The 17,488-nt window shown below is 49.8% G+C and overlaps 1 protein-coding gene across 2 annotated transcripts in view; it reads left to right on the top strand.

Moving 5' to 3' along the window:
- Plxdc1 (plexin domain containing 1) overlaps window positions 1-5,802 on the top strand; it is a 63,433-nt gene extending 57,631 nt beyond the window's left edge. For both annotated transcript variants that reach the window (NM_028199.3, NM_001163608.1), the window contains exons 12-14: window positions 570-605; window positions 3,066-3,226; window positions 4,432-5,802. In NM_028199.3, the coding sequence (NP_082475.3) occupies window positions 570-605; window positions 3,066-3,226; window positions 4,432-4,551 (317 nt within the window). In that variant the 3' untranslated portion in view covers window positions 4,552-5,802. The remainder of the gene's footprint in view (window positions 1-569; window positions 606-3,065; window positions 3,227-4,431) is intronic.
- The last annotated feature ends 11,686 nt before the right edge of the window (window positions 5,803-17,488 follow it).

Genomic DNA, 17,488 nt, shown 5'->3' with positions numbered 1-17,488 from the left:
TGGGAAATGTTTGTTGATTCCCATGACCTGGGTGAGGCGTGAGAGACATCTTCATCATGGGAAGTTTATTTTTTATAGGTCTGGGGAGTTACTCTGGTTGTTTGTTTGTTTGTTTGTTTGGGGTTCTTTTGCTGTGTGTGTGTGTGTGTGTGTGTGTGTGTGTGTGTGTGTGTGTGTAAGCTAAACCAGAAGATTCCCACAGGTCCCAGTCTTGGCATGTGCTCAGCGATTGAGCTCCAGCCTGGCATCCTGAGTGTTCTTCCCTACAGGTTACCTGATGTAGGTGGGGACCTGGGGACCATGTCCATCTGTGATCTCACTAACTCTACCCCCAGTGCCAGCCCATAATAAACACTCATATAAAGTCTGTCGACTGAATGACACAAGACAGGAAAAGCTGGCTTGTCCCAGTCTTCCCTGTTACACGGCTGGGAAGTTTTGGGCAGGACACCTTCCCATGTTGGGATGGAGAGTTGAAAATGAACTTCCTGAAAGTCCCACCCAGAGGCAGCAGGGTGCTGGAGGTCTGAATGATCCCACTAACTTTGCTCTTTCTGTCCTCTTTGAAGATGACACCAAGTTGAATCCCTACGCAGAAGGAGACGGTGAGTACAAAGTACAAAACCCCTTGCCACTCTTCACCAGACAGGTGGCGGTGGGCTCACACTGAGGAGTCAGAGCAGGTGAGGGAGAGGAAAGGGCAGAGCAGCCAGAGTCCCAGGCCTTGGGCTGAACTGGAGGGCCGGAGTCTGAGGCCACAGACCCCTAGGTAGATGGAGCGTGTCTACCCTAGACACCTCTCATCTCAGCCATGAGCCTCCTGTATCTACTGCCCTGAAAGGAACCTGAGGAAGTAACTGAGCCAGTGCCACCATCAGGGGACTTGTGGCTGTGGCCTTGCTTCCCTGCAGACCTCACAGCTGTATGGAAGAGCAGTTTCTGCCATATCCAGTCTCCCTCCCAGGCAAAGAGCATGCAGATATAGTCCTCTGCCTGCTTGTGGGGTACCAGAAAATGGGCTACTACCAGGCTCAGGGAAGATGTCCTCCCCTGTCAAAAGCCCAGTCCTTGCCGTAAGGATGGACGAGGGAAGGCTTTTCCAGATCAAGGCTGGAGGTAGTCTTTGGGAGTCCAACAGGAAAGGCCCCTTTGTAAAGACTCGGTCTGACGTACCTCGCACTAAAGATGACATCATTGTTCTGCTCTAGGAGGGGCTTGAGAGACTGGGGGGGCGCAAAGGGGGGGAACCAGGCCAGGGTCTTCCAGCTTGTGCTACATGCCCATCTGCCACAACCCCGAAGGTCAGATCACAGGATCACAACAAGCTAGGAGCTGGTGGCCAACCAGCAAGTCAGCAGAGGCTAGCCTGGGTTATAAGTCCTTCCAACTGTCCCTCTTCAGTTGGGTTGGAGGCCCCAGCATACACAGGCGTGGCCTGGGTAGTTTCTCTCCTGGGTTTCTTCTGTGTACACAGTGCCCAGCAGAGACAAATGGGGACAGTGACAGTCCTGATGCGCTCAACATCCTATTGAGATCCTGGCTCTGTTGCCTCCCTTCCCACCCAAGCCCCCCCTCCCCCCGTGAGAAGAAGTGGGTGTTCCCATTGCTGACATCTGCCTCCATCTTTTTGGCTCATTCCTTCATATTAAGTAAGGGAGGCAGCAAATACCCACCCAGGTAATGTTAGGGAACCTCGCTTCTTAGTGGCTGACACACTCTGTGTGTCCTTAGGCAAACAGCATACTATCTCTGTGTTTCCATTACCCCAGTCATAGTAGAAACGGGGTGGGGATGGGGTTCTGGACAAGCCTCTTGTCCTTGGGATGTATTTCGGAAGTTTAGAATGTCCTCTAAGAGTGGTTTGCGGGTGCCTCCAGACGATCTGGTTCATCCCACTGAACTCGGTTGAAATGGGATCCTCTACTTCACAGTGGACCCTGTTGTTTTTTAAGAGCTGGAGAGTGTTCCTGCCCTCCATCAGGTCTCAGTCTGGCAGCAGACAGAAGCGCGGATGAATATGGCTATAAAAGCAATTATACTAGTTCAGGACTTCCGTGATGCCCGGAATGGTTCTCGGGGCTTGGCCTGAGCTCTGTCATTTTATCCACTGCATGGTAACCCCAGCTAGATAGCTATTGTCCTTGTCCTACAAAGGTGATAGCAGAAACTCACAGAGGCTAATTTGCCCAGAGTCACACAGCTAGTAAGTGGCAGAGAATAGATTTGAACCCAAGAAGCCAGTCTAGATTCCGCACCCTTATTATTATTATTATTATTATTATTATTATTATTAATTTTAGATGGGGTTCTTATTGTATAGCACTGGCTGTTCTGGAACTCACTCTGTAGACCAGGCTGGCCTTGAACTCACAGAGATCAACTTGCCTCTGCCTCCCAAGTGCAGAGATTAAAGGTGTGCACACCTGCCTTCACCATCAGATTTTTTGAGACAAGGTCTCGAGTATCCCAGGCTAGTTTCAAACTCACTCTGTAGGTTAGAATGGCCTTGAACTCTTGACCCTCCTGTCTCCTCCCAAGTACCGAGATTACAAGCCTTTGAAACCACACTCAGCTAAGATCCCAATTTTTTACGTTTTATGTATGTGTATGTAGAGCTGGTGAGTACCTACTACCCTCCCTGTGGTGGCCAGGGGACAACTTGTAGGTGTCAGCTCTCCCCTTTCAACCATGTAGTTCCCAGGGATCAAACTCAAGTCATAAGACTTGGCAGCAAGCACCTATACCCACTGAGCCATCTCATTAGCCCCAGACCCCATACGATTAACCACCACACGCCCTTTGTGAATTCCTTAAAGTACTTATGTGGCACAGGTATTAGAGAAAGCTTCCTAGAACTCCTGAAGAGCAACTTCCAAATGATTCTGGAAAATACCGTGAGGGTACCAGAACATTAATGTTCTTATAATCATTCCCGATTCCTGCTATACCTTTCTGTGGGTTTGGAAGTGTAGGCATTCATCTCCGTGACCCTGTCAGAACCCAAGTCCCTGAGGCCCAGCTTATTTTGCTCCCTGAAGCCTTCCTCTGTCCTACTATCTCCACAGGCCTTCCGGACCACTCATCTCCGAAGTCCAAGGGTCCTCCCGTGCACCTGGGCACCATCGTGGGTATCGTGCTTGCTGTACTCCTGGTAGCGGCCATCATCCTGGCTGGGATTTACATCAGTGGCCACCCTAATTCCAATGCTGCACTCTTCTTCATCGAGGTCAGTGTGAGGTTTGCCTGCATCTGCTTCTGGCCAGCTTCCCTGGGCATTCAGAACCTGCCTCAACCCGTCTCGTCCCTCGCCTCCCTGGGAAACCTCCCCCTACTCCATCATCTCTTCAGTGACCGGTACCAGGGTCCGTCATCCCCAGGACTCAGGACTTAGGCATTCCCTCCCTGGGGAATGGTCTATCTGCTTTCATGAGGTTAAGAAAGCACCCAGAGGAAGGGGACCTATTCGTGGCAGGTAGCTTTCCAGTAATGATTTGTGGTTTCTTGTCCCCCAATTCTAGGTGTTGGTCTCACTCAGAGTCACTGTGTATCACTGCCTCTGTGGGCTTTTTAGGTGACAGTTGACAACCCAGATGTTAATGAGGGCTGCGTTCTCCCGGGGCTAGAGTTGAGGATTGGGCAGTTTTGAATGTCCCAGAACTTACTATGAACAGTAGAAGTGCATCATGGGAAGTGAGACTCACTCCTAGGCTATCGCCTAGGAGTGCCGGTGCCCAGGCCACAAGAACTTCAGTGGGTGGGTTCAAGGTAGACCAAGGCATCTGCATTTTAGCTAAGTCCTCTGTTGATTCTGATGGGGAACCTGTGCTATCTTGGTACTTCCAGAGTAGACCCCTGTGGCCTACTTCATCATCTCCGACAGCCTAACATCTCCAGTCTGCTGTTGACGCTTCTAGCTCAGTTCTACAAAGCACACAGTGTGCTCCTTCCAAACCTGCTTCTAAAACTGCCACACACAGTGGTGCATGCCTAGAATCCCAACACTTGGGAGGCACAAGTCAGGGGGTTGCTGCAAGTTCAAGGCCAGCCTGGGCTACATAAAGAGTTCTAGGCTAGCCAGGGCTATCTAGGGGTTCTAGTGGCTGAGGGTTTACAGTGGGGTATCTTGCACAGAAAGTGCCCCCCCCACACACACACACCAGTTGTCTCTCCACAGTGAGTGACCATTCCTCCAGAATCTTTTTTTTTTTTTTTTTTTTTTTTTTTGGTTTTTTGAGACAGGTTCTCTATATAGCCCTGGCTATCCTCCTGGAACTCACTTTGTAGACCAGGCTGGCCTCGAACTCAGAAATCTGCCTGCCTCTGCCTCCCGAGTGCTGGGATTAAAGGCGTGCGCCAAGGAGGTTTTACACAATCTCTCAGAGATGGGGTCCAGTGAGTTATTCACTGACTTTGCCTCCCGTGTTCCTGCAGCGGAGACCTCACCACTGGCCAGCCATGAAGTTCCATAACCACCCCAACCACTCTACCTACACCGAGGTAGAGCCCTCCGGGCACGAGAAGGAAGGCTTCGTGGAGGCCGAGCAGTGCTGAGAGAGCATCGGGCCAGAGACCTGGAGATGGCATGAAAGACAAGTCACAGCACAGAGAAGTGATTTTTTTTCCTGGCTTCCTCGGAGCTGGCCCTGGGCCAGGAAGACAAGACAACAGCTTGTGGTGCCAACACTACAGTTTGGTCTGCACACCCCATTTAAAGGGGGCTCAGTAATACAACTGCGAAGGCTCCTTGGGGAACACTGACCTCAAGAGTTCCCTGTTTCAATGGGAGGAGGCTTCGTTTGGGGTCTCTCAGTGGTCTGCAGCTATGGCGGAGCCCCTGCCCACTGGAGACAGCCTCCTGTGTTCCTCCTGCTCACTGAAGCCCACACTGGGCCATTGCATTCCGGGGTCTATAGATTCAAGAGCTGGTCTTGCTAGCTATGGAGTCAGTGCCCTTGGCTCCAAACTTTGTGGCTTAGAAGCCTGAAGAAGGGGATCCCTTCCCTCCGAGAGCGCTTAACCCTGAGATGCGCTAACAGAGAGAAAAGTAACCTTGGGGAACTTGCATTTTTCTGGCCTTGGTCCTTTGCTTCATTGTTTTTTTTGCAGAGGCCGGGGCCAACATCCGAGCACTGTAGCCTGCAGCTCATTCTGTACCCTGCCCTGCCCTGCCCCTCAGCCTCCACCCTGCAAGCTGGTCTTGCATGGCTGCCAGTAATGAGTGGGGCCCTTACTGTGCCATGTGTCTGGTGCCTGCATTACTCGTTAACCTGTTCTGTTATCAACGGCAGTAGTTTCCTTCAAAGAGGGGGACAATTTACCTGGCTCCTGTTTTAACTTGGCTGACCAGAGTCGAGTTCTTGTAACCATTAAAAACAACTAGGGGGCCGGGTGTGGTGGTGCTCACACTCAGGAGGCTGAGCTCTGAGATCAAGGCCAGCCTGGTCTACAGAGAGAGCCTGTCTTGAAGAAACAAGACAAATGGGGGGCTAGAGGTTTCCCTGAGACACCCCTGCCTTAGCAAGGGGCTCCAGTTGGATCCCGTTGAAGCACGGTGGCCGCGAAGGTAGGGCAGAGAAATCTGGTATGGGAGGGAGAGACCTTGACCTGGAAAGCGGCCTCCATCTCTCCAGCTCTGCAAAGAGCTTTGGGAACTGGGAGTTGACGTTCCCACACTCAGCCTGGTTTTAAGGGACTTCTGTCCCCGTGGTGGACCAGGACGGCTTCTAAAGGACAATGAAAACCTAGAGCTCACCTTCATCCCAAAGAAGCGTCATCAGCAAATAAATAAGGTATAGCCCTCACTCCGTCGCGCCTGCGTGTAGCCCCCACTCCGTCGCGCCTGCGTGCATGTTAGGAAGCACCCGGACAGAAGGCTGAGCTCCAGGGCGTCAGTGGGAGGAGGGAAGGCTGTGTGCAGATACCTGGGCACATCCGGTGCAGAAAATTCCAGCCGCTCCACAGTTGACCCATGAGAGGATACCGAAGGCATGCACGACTGGAAATACGCTGGTGTCTGCTCTGCTTCATAAGCCATGGGAGAAAAGGCTGTGCTGATGGGGAGGCTGTGAGGATGGGGGACGGTCTGTGGGAACAGGGGTGTGGGGACAGGGGGGTGTCAGGACGGGGTCTCTGGGGATGGGCTGTGGGGATGGGGGTGGAGGTTCTGTGGGGACAAGAGTGTGGGGACAGGGCCGTGGGGACAGGGGTGTGTGAGGATGAGGGTCTGTGGGGACAGGGGTATGGGGATGGGATATGGGGACAGGGGTGTGGGGATGGAGGTGTGGGGACAGGGGCTGTGGGAGGGACTTGAGAAAATGATGGTGGACAGGGTAGAGTGCTTTGCAGACTTCAGAAGACAGCCAAGTCTGTGATTTTGGCATGCAGTCCTGTGGCTGTCTTTGCCAGTGACCAATCAGCACAGCACCCAGGACCTCTGGGTCTGAGATGGTTTTATAATTAGGTCTCTGTGGCTGTCCAGCAAGGCAAGGCAGTGCCTCCTGTACTATGCACCATCAACCAGACTTCCCACCCCATGGTACATCCAAGATGGCGGCCAGTGCCTTTTTTACTTGGTGCCTGTGAGTATCCTCGGGGAAGTAGGTAGGGGCTCTGTAAAAGTCCATCACACAACAGAAAGCATTAATCTGTGAAAGTGTATCTACCGAGGAGTTTTCCCTGTTGTTAGGTCTTAAGAAAGTTGTATTTTATATCCTTAAGAGTCACCCAACATAGCTCCGTGGGTAAAGGTGTTTGCTGTCAAACCTGAAGGCCTGAGTTGGATCCCCAGGACCAACACGGTGGAAGGAGAAAACTGACTCTCACAGGCTGTTCTCTGATTTCTGCTCTCAGAATAGCCAAAGAAAATGGGACTATGACCAGAGTGGAAAGGCTGGGTACACAGGCCCTCTGCCTACTCCATCCAGCCACTCCTAGATTTGCAAACTTGGCTCTTGGAGTTTTTGATTCTAGAGCACAAGTCATATGAGCCCACTGTGAACCCCAACACCCAGGAGACCCCCCACCCAATGCCATAGATATGTTTTCCAAGCTTGCCTGGAAATCACTCTCCAGCCATGACCCTGCTACCCAGCCCAGCAGATCCTGGGTCTCTGGATGCCACTTGTTAGCCTGGAGGCTGAGGTCAAAGATGTCCTTTGGTCACCATGAAAGGTTCTTGGTGAACCTATGGAAACAATTTTTAAACTGGTACATCTTATCAGGCTCACTGAGTCATATGACTCACACACACACACACACACACACACACACACACGTACACACAACATGCTTTACTGCTAAAACCGTTGAACAAACACTAGGGGGGTTAATGGTAGGAGAATCAGGAGTTTGAGGTCATCCTTAGCTTCATATCAAGTCTGAGGCCAGTCTGGGCTATATAAATTCCTATCTCAATAAAAAGAATAACGACAATAACAATGTGCTGGATGACGGTAGCGCTAAGCTCAGCGGTTCGCTGAGTTTGTTGGGATAGTGGCAAAAGCTGTTAGCGAGACACACTTCCAGAAGCAGGGTGTTGTCACCACTTGAGTGGCCCCAGGCTGGTGGTAAGCAGGACTCGGAGTCTTCATGGTCCTGGGGACAGACTCAGACTGGCACGGAGCAGCGCTCCTGGGCTGTGCCCTCACTCCCTGGCCATGAGAACACACAGCAGCTGAATCGATGCCATCAGTTAAAACAGTCTGTCTTTCTCCAAGGAGTTGCTGGAATTTCAATACAGCCAGAAGGACCTAAGTTCTGAGGGGACCCGGCCACCCTGTAACGGATTCCTATTTCCTGTGTGAATTGCCGTGTTACAAATAAAAATAAGCTCAGACTAGTCTACAGAGCGAGTTCCAGGACAGCCAGGGATACACAGAGAAACCCTGTTTTGAAAAACTCAAGAATAAAATGAAACTGTCTTTTACAGCCTTGGCTTTGTATAAAGCGTGATGCACAGGCCACGGAGCCACACCCTTTGGTCTGAGGCTTGCTCTGAGCGCTTCACTCAGGCCCTGTCCCTGGCTGTGGAGGGACAGCCTCCAGCCACTGCCCCAGCAAGCAACCCCGGTGGCTGTTAGGTGACTGACGTTTGCTAGGTTTGGAAATCCCCAGAAGCCAACCTCATGCACTTTTAATCTACTATTGAGAGACACAAAATGAATCTGAGTGAATTGATACTGTCATATTTCTGAATGCTTCACAAACAACTCCACAGCCTCGTGTTTTTATTCCTTTGTGCTCCCCACCCCAAAACACAGGTTCGCAAACCAAACAAAAAGGAAAAAATTAACCTCTTCAGCCAAAAACCACAGATGCCAAAATCAGGTTCCAAACAAGCCAGTTCATAAATAAACATGCTGTGATTGCCAAAGAAGAGCATGCTGGGTAAAGGCAGTGGTGGCTGTTGGAGTCAGAAGGTGGGCGCTGGAGCCTCAGCAGTGTCCGGAGTAGCTGTGTGACATGAGACAAATCACTGAATGTCTCTGGGCCTGTTTCCACCTCTATAAAATGGGATAGGATGATATAGTTGGCCCAAGGAGAAGTCTTAGCAATCACCCTCACAGATCACACAGCAATTTGGACCAAACTTTTTCCTCCCACCATCCTGACAGGACTACCACGTTGTTCTAGTTGGTTCAAGACTCTCCTGGCTCTAATCCTGAAAGCCCTGCTCCCCAGAAGGCTCTTTGGTCTTTGGTACTCTCCCACCCCATGGGCTGAAGAGATAATGTTAACTTGAGGGCTGTAGTCAGGAGCCTTCTGGTCCACATATGTCCAGGTGTGAACATAGTGTGAGACAGTATACGGGACCCAGTCCCACCCACTCCAGCCACACTGAGTCAGACATGCATTTGTGCAGCCTTGGGGATTCGTGGGAAACAATTCTACTTACTGGATCACAGCCTGTTGCGGAGATGTTTTCCCCATTTCCCAGATGAAGAAACTGAGGGTCCAATGGAGCCTTATCTATTCATCATGTATGCCACAAATCAAACGACCCATCCTAGTGTATGACAGACGGAGTGACTCATCCAAGGTCACACAGCTAGTTAGACAAGACCCAAACCCGGGTCTTCAAAATCTCCATAATAATTGAAGATTATTCTCTGTGTACCTCAGAACAGTGGAAAAAACCATATGGCCACAGTGTAACAGATAACCTCATAGTCACAGAGTAACATGGCTGTAGATTCTGACAGAATGCCCCTGGCCCGTGGAGACCTCCCAGTTAGAGGCACAGCCATGACTTCCAGTGGTCACTCTTGGAAGCTGTTTGTGCATCTTTGATTACACAGGTGATCTTCATGATGCTGCCTCTGTCATCTCCATCTGCTTTAGATGGAGATGGACTGAGGGAAGAAAGCGTGCTAGAGGAGGAAGCCATGATTGCAGCTGCTGAGGACTGCCACGAAGATGGTGATGGTGGTGATGATGATGACGATGACGATGATGTTGATGATGACAAAGATGGTGACGATATGATAACGACAATGACACTTAAGATTTATTGTTTATTTTATGAGTATGAGTACTATGCCTGCATGTCATGTATATCTGTGTGCCGGGTGCATGCCGGGTGCCTGTAAAGGCCAGAAGAGTTACAGATGGTTGTCAGCTGCCACACAAGTGCTGGGAACAGAACCCAGGTCCTCTGCTACAGCAGCCAGTGCTCTTAACCACAGAGCCATCTCTCCAGCCTGCTACTCAGCTTCTGGAAGGAGAGTCTTCACTCGAGCTTCTAAGATCAAAGAGGAATTCTCTGGAGGGTGGGAATATTTCTTTTTCTGACAGTCATAGGACATTTTTATATCAGGTCCCAAAGGATAACTAGACATTCCTACTGTTTCCCACAAAACTAAAAGCCCTGGAAATGAGGTGTCCTGACAGCAGGCTTGGAGCTGTGAGCAGGCTCTGTGGGTGTGAGGCTCTCGCTACCAAACCTGACAACTTGAGTGTGATTCCTGGACCCCTAGGCGGAAGGAGAAAGCTGATTCTCACACAAATGACCTCCACACGCAGGCTGCATCAAGTGCACATACTAAATGGATAAACGTGGGGGGGTTATTTATTTAAATTTTATCAACTATTCCCAGATCCTCCGGTTTGACTCTATACTTCCTCCTTCAGGCTGTCCTCTGTAACCTTGATGGAGTATCCAACATGGGTGAGAATCATCCTAAGCTGAGAAAACCCAGAAAACCCTCAAAACAACAGATTTTATTCCCTCAATGGCCTGCTCTATGATCTGCTCCAATTAGATCATTTTCCATTTTGTTTATTTATTTATTTGTCTATTTTTGTTTGTTTGGTTGGTTGGTTGGTTGGTTGGTTGGTTAGTCGGGTTTTTTTGACACAGGGTTTCTCTGTATGGCCTTTGTTGTCCTGGAACTCACTCTGTAGACCAGGCTTGCCTCGAAACTCAGACATCTGCCTGCTTCTGCCTCCCAAGTTCTGGAATTAAAGGCCTGGGCCACTACTGGCTGGCTAGATTCTATTTTTATTTTTCTGAGGTCCTGGGAAAGAGGTCAACACTTTACCAGCAAGCTACATCTCCAGCCCTAGTCACCATCTTGAATTCACTCACAGAGATATATTATCAGTCCACCCTAGCCCTCACTTCATCCTCTCAAGGAATGTCAGGAAGCCCTCCTCAAGGCCCCAGGGTTTCCTCCAGGACCTGTCTCTTCCTTAGGGCTCCACAGTTGCAGACTCCTCTCTCTGTTCCTAAGTCTCCTCCCCAGAGCCTGCCATGACTGAAAATCCTGGTTACATTCAGCTTCCTCCCACCCCAGAGCTCCAGGCAACAGAGAAGCCTATTGTTGTGATCATAAAAAGAGAAATAGCTATAAGATGTATTCTGGCAGGGTGTGGGGGAAGGGGTGCCTCAGCCGGCCCATGTGGAGGCATCCCTTGCCCCTGAGGGATCAGACACACACTGATATAGTATAGAATAGAGTTTATTCAGGGCATGGGGAGGGGAGTTAAGAGAGTAGTAGAGGCAGAGAGAAGGAGAGAGTAGATAAGTGGAGGCTGGCAGTGACCATGTGGAAAGAGGGGGGAAGGGAATGGGGAGAGTGGGGGCAAGAGTGTAAGAGAGAGAGGAGGGGCCAAGCAGCCCCTTGTATATTGGGCCAAGCCTACCTGGCTGTTGCCATGTAACTGTGGAGGTGGAGTTTAGACAGAATACCAACACCTATAGTCAAAAGGCCCCAGCCTGAGGCATGATAGAAAGAGATTATTGGGGACCTGAGGTGTCTTACTTAGGGTTTCATTGCTGTGAAGAGACAATATGACCACGGCAAGTCTTATAAAGAGAAACATTTAACTGGGGCTGGCTTACAGATTCAGAGGTTTAGTCTGTTACTGTCATGGTGGGACACGTTGGCGTGCAGGCAGACATGGTGCTGGAGAAAGAGCTGAGAGTTCTACATCTTGATCCACAGGCATCAGAAGGAAACTGTGTGCCACACTGGGTATAGCTTGGGCATAGGAGACCCCAAAACCCACTTCCATAATATCACACTTCCTCCAACACAGCCACACCTACTCCAACAAGGCCACACCTCCTAGTAGTACCACTCCTGTGAGTCTATGGGGACCATTCCTGTCTAACCACCGCATGAGGAAAAAGAAGACCACCTTACCAGAGGTGAGAGAAGCCTCGCGCCAACTGAGAAGTTAGAACCCTAGCATTTGTTGTAAAAGCTGCTGATGGGGTTCATATTCCCTTTATAGAGAGATATTTAGCATTAAAGCAACAATCTGGATTCTGAATACATATGGCCTTAGGTAAGGCATTATTGCTTGCTTTAGACATCGCCTGAGAGTCTACAACATAAATGAATAGACAGTTGTCTCAAATTGTGAATTGGGGTTAATGACGGGCGGAAAGTACTCGGAGGAAAGGTTCTAACAGCTTATTATTCATAAACAGCAATAAACAAATAAATGGCAATATGGGACAGCAAGCGTGCGTGCGCGCGCGCGCACACACACACACACACACACACACACACACACACACACCACACCTCACACTCACACTTCACTAATATTCTGGTCTGGCCAGCTATAGCCTGACTCGAGGGCGGCTCTCAGATAAGGCTCACGACTCTTTCCTGCTGCTGTTCGGATCCACTGGAGCTGGCCGAGTCGGTGCTGACTTTTGTCTTGTCCGGGCAGCGGGCGTCCACGTGGATCAACACAATGTATCTCAGTTGGGCCCCGGGAGTTGAGCAAGTTGCTATACCTGACCAGGTTTGTTTTTTGTTTTTTTTTTTTTAACTAAATCCAGCCAATTACAACTAGGGCGTTTCACACATTTCTTCATGAGTTATCCTTATCATCCTCACAAGCGCGCTCTCGCACACACGCACATACTCACACACTCTATGGCTTAGTTTCCATAGTTATCTAGGGCCGTGGGCTCAGTGAGTGCAGCAGCCACGGTGGGCTCAAATCAGTGATGGCAGCAGACAGCTTCTCAGCTCTGGGGGAAAAATGCCTTCTGGGGCTATGTGTTCCTCACAACTGTTAACTCTGGAGACGGCAGAGCCCGCTCAGTGATACAGTGGGAGTCTTCTCTTCTCCTTTCTCAACACGTCAACCCTCTGTCTGTCAAAGGTTTTATGGACTTCTTCTTCCATAGAAGCTCAACTTTCTAGACAGGAAGTGGATTCTGCCACAGCCTCAAGAGTTTTGAGGTTCCACTGTTGGGCAACCCCATGGGGCTAGGCTCTGGCCCTCTCACCATTGGGTGACCCCATGCCACTAGGCTCTGGCTTTCCAGGAATAGTCTTCTCTCATCATTGGGTCACAGGGCTTACAGACTGGAACGTACCATTTTCCAGCCTACAGAGGGGCTCTCTTATCCAACCCCCCAACCTTGTGGCTTTGTACAAGGGAGACTGAAGCCTGATGAAGAGAATTGCCTGGGACCCCAGAGCATGTGGGAAAGCCCCGACTGTGACATCAGAGTGGGGTGGTGGGAGAGCAAGCACTTGCCTCTGAAGCTACAGGGCCTGACTCCATTCCCAGGAACTCGGTATCTCCCTCTTACTTTTTATATCAGTTTACTGGAGATGATGGGTCCCAGCCTCACCAGGCTTCTGGGAGGGTCGAACACCCACTCAGTGTCTGGAACACATGCACCCCCTTGATGTTTGTTTTTTTTTAATTGTTAATGGCTTAGTACACTCATCCATTGGCCCAGGGTGGAAAAGAGATTTTTTTTTTTTTTTTGGTGTTTTCTGCTATGTCTCCCAAAAGGAGGAGTTCTGCTTGGCCGGCTGTCTACATCTTTCAGACACCACCTGCTAATCCAGGGTGAATGTGAAGAGCCTTTGTGGGCAGCTTGGCGGGAATCTGACATTGGCCAAGGACAAGGAAATGGGCTTCAGGAAGGAATCTGACATGAGACTGTGACAAGGAAGTAAGTTCAGGCAGGAGTCTTAATCTTAGGGTAGAACAAAAGAAGTAGGCTTCAGGCAAGAATCCAGTTTTGAGCTTGGACATGGAAGTGGGCTCTGGTATTTTGGTCATTCTGAAGTCCTTGGAAACTGCAGAGGGAGTAACCATGGGACTTTGCTTACTGCCTTGCTAATTCCTTATTGTACTGCTCGCCCTTAAAACTTGCCTGTAATTACAATGGTATAAAAAGCAGATTGGGAAAAATTAAACCGAGGGGCGGTGGTGGTGCACACCTTTAATCCCAGCACTCGGGAGGCAGAGGCAGGCGAATTTCTAGGTTCAAGGCCAGCCTGGTCTACAGAGTGAGTTCCAGGACAGCCAGGGCTATACAGAGAAACCCTGTATCGAAAAACCAAATAAACAAACAAACAAACTTGCCTTCAGCTGGGCAGTGGTGGCAAATGCCTTTGATCCCAGCACTTGGGAGGCAGAGGCAGGCGGATTTCTGGGTTTAAGGCCAGCCTGGTCTACAGAGTGAGTTACAGGACAGCCAAGGCTATACAGAGAAACCCTGTCTTGAAAAAAAAAACAAAAATCAAAAAACAAAAAACAAACAAAACTTGCCTTCAGTCTCAGAACTGGCTGGGGTCATGTTACAATGTTGTCTTTTTTCTTTTTAATTTTCACTCCTGCCCCGGAAAACCTGTTGACTGATTAAGCAGGATTGGTCCTGTAAGGAGAGACACCTCCATCCCCCACGGGACAACTATCACTGTTCTGAGGACAGAGGCATTTGAACACTAACTCCCCACAAGTTCCTGCCATCCTATATGTGTCCTCAAAACATATCTTTAGCACAATGACTTGTGATTGTGAAGGCTGAAACAGGAGAATCCTGAGTTTGAGGCTAACCTGGGCTACACAGGGACAAGAGTGAGCTTCTATATCTGAAAAAAAAATCTCTGTTTCTATATCTGGAGATCTCCAGAGATCTCTGTCACTGCCTCATTCTCTCTCTCTCTCTCTCTCCTCTCTCTCTCATTCTCTCTCTCTCTCTCTCTCTCACACACACACACACACACACACACACACACACACACACACACACACACACACACACATTCTTTGTGGGAAGAAAGAAAGAAAGAGAGCAGGCAGCGTTCCCAGGATGTCAAGGCACTGAGCTGATTTTTCTCTTTCAATCACATTAACCATTACCAGTTCCTTTTAGAGACAGATTAGTCTGGGGTGTGCCTCCGTGGTAGAGGCTGCCCTAGCATTTGAGGCTCTAGGTCTGAGCATCAGTAAATAAACAAAACAAACCTTAGCCCAACACAGTAGCTAAGTGACACTGGGCTTGTGACAGGTCTTCACTGGATAAGGTAAATGAGGGTAGGCCCAACATCTCTTCTCCTTGTCAGAGCGGCTCCGCCACCCCCCCCACCCCACCCCCACCCCCACCCCCACGGATTTGATAATGAGAAGAAACCGGCTGGAAAGCCTTCAGGCTCTTTCAAGGTCACAGAAGGAGACACAGCAATCTCGGGTGATGCTTTCTTACACGGGTGGGTTTGGAGGGGCTCGGCCTGAGAGAGGGCAGGGTAAGGCGTGAGACCTGGCTGCAGGCTCCTCTTATCCTTAGGTGAATGCAGAAACCAAACTTGGGGCGGTCCCCTGCCAGTTTTTGGTCCTCAGCATCCACATGCATAACTCATAGGCAGTGTGCTTCAGAGTGAGGGCGCACAAAACCAAGAAAGACCAAGAACACAGCAATGGACAAACCGCTTCTCAGACCGAGGGCACTGCGGCGGACAAACCCCTTCTCAGACCCTGCTTTCCATCCAGGTTCCAGTTTCTGGAGAAAATCGACTGCTGTGAAATAGACACAGAGGAGGGGGGAATGGAGGGGATTCTTGTCCTGCCACTAAGATCAGGCACCCAAAGTCTACCATGCACATCTCCGCCGGGCCCTCGATGTCCTTCCCCCTCCCGCTCGCCTCTGACAACTAAAGGAAGACCTGTCCCATGGTGTCATCTATCTACTGTCTTCATTTTCCCGGCTGTTTGGATTTGACAAGTGGCAATTATAAGAACCTAGGTGCAGGTGGGTCTCACCATCCACTTGTCTCCCACACTCTCTTCGGAGCTCATCAGTCTGGCAAAGGCAGCGCCCCACTTCTGCCCCCACCCCCTTCTTTCCCCCACGCTTAATCAAAGGATTCCTCTGTAGAGCTTTATACCTCTCAAAACACTTCCACACACTCAAGTCTTAAAGACAGGGAGCGTGGGAGCGCCCAGGTACAGATGCCGGAAGGGTGTGGCAGCGAGGGAAGGGCGTGGCCCCGGAACGTGTGGCCACGGGAAGCCTCCTCGTCTGCCCACTCCAGCTTGATGGCAGGCCCTGCTGTAGAATTCAGCACAAACACAATCATACTTTCTGTGAATGCTGTTTTGAAAGCACCTCCTCTTTGCGGTGTCTCGTTGATCATCCCAGGTTTTTTTGGAAGTCTGCAGGGTAGGGACTGGCTTCCTGCCTTTTTTTAAAATCGTATTTATTTAGTGTACCTGTGGGTACATGTATAGGTGCGCATGTGCCACAGTACCTGTGACAAAGGAGGACTTAGAGGAGCCTGCTCTCTCTTCTGCATGTGGGTCACAGGGATTGAACTCAAGTCATCGGCCGGGATATTCAGCAGGCCCTTTTACCCACTGAGCCATCTTGCTTGCCCAGCATCCTACTTTTTAAACTTGGCAGTGCTGAGAGTCAAACAGTAGCCTTGTAGGTGCTGTACTATATAAAATTAGAAGAAGAAGAAGAAGAAGAAGAAGAAGAAGAAGAAGAAGAAGAAGAAGAAGAAGAAGAAGAAGAAGAAGAAGAAGAAGAAGAAGGAGAAGAAAAGAAAGAAAACATTGCCAAGGGTTGGAGAGATGATTCAGCGGTTAAGAACACTTTGTGTTCTTCCAGAGGGCCAGAGTTCCTTCCGTTCACAGGATCCATCTTGGGCCTGTCATAACCTGATTCTGGCCTCTGTGGACATCCACACACATGTAGCATACAGAGAGAGAGAGAGAGAGAGAGAGAGAGAGAGAGAGAGAGAGAGAGAGAGAGAGGCACATGCTGCCACCCCAGCATTAAGGAAGGAAAGGCAGAAGGAGGAGGAGTTGAAACCTCAGCAACATATTGAGTTTACCGTGAACTACATGAGACTCTGTCTCAAACAAAAACATCAACAGACATCGCAGGATGTAATGGTGCTTGCCTGTAATGTGCATAGGAGGTTGAGGCGGGAAGGTCTCCTTGAGTCCCAGGCCAGACTGGACTACAGTGTGAGAGTCTGTTTCAAAAATAACTGAATAAGGCAAGGAAACACTCAGGGGTAAAGGCGCTGGCTGCCAAGCCTGGTGGCCCGAGTTTGATCCCGGGACTCAGATGGTGGGAGGAGAGAACTGGTTCTACAAAGCTGTCCTCTGCCCTCCTCGTGTGCACCCACACAGCATGTATGTGTAGTTATGCATACACAATAAGAATAAATTGGTAAAATAAAAATGACGATTTCAAAACGACATTCTGTGTAAGGACATCTAGCTAGCTACCCATGAAGATGGGACTTGAACCCTGAATCTATGCTGACTTCCGGTTCCTGCTTTTACCCCTGAGATCACATGAAGGTGGAGGTGAAAGGCAGTGAAAGGCACGGGCGGCAAACCTTCACCATGCCAGGTCTTGTCTCTACAGTGTCTCTGGAAGTCAGTGCATTACTTACATACCTCCAGAAATGGGGGGCTCACTACTTCATGAGGCAGTATTTTCCACTGTTATCCAACTATGGGATTAGATTTTTTAGATTATTAGATTTTTTTTTTCCTCCATCAAATGAGGAAAATCCATTCATCCTAAGGTGTGTTCGAGAGCTCAGAGGATGTGGCTCACTTGAGCTGGCTCACACTGGTTTCTAGGAAGGGACTCTCCTTGGTAGGTTCAGCAGGCTCCACACCAATTTGTGTCCTGCAAACCTGTGTCGGGAACTCTTGCTTGCTTGGTGTAGCTTTGGGCCACAGCTGTAGCAAATGCCTGACC

This window comes from Mus musculus, chromosome 11 (genome assembly GCF_000001635.26).
Source record: "Mus musculus strain C57BL/6J chromosome 11, GRCm38.p6 C57BL/6J".
NCBI classification, from domain to species: domain Eukaryota; kingdom Metazoa; phylum Chordata; class Mammalia; order Rodentia; family Muridae; genus Mus; species Mus musculus.
This window is presented reverse-complemented; position numbering and strand designations above follow the sequence as displayed.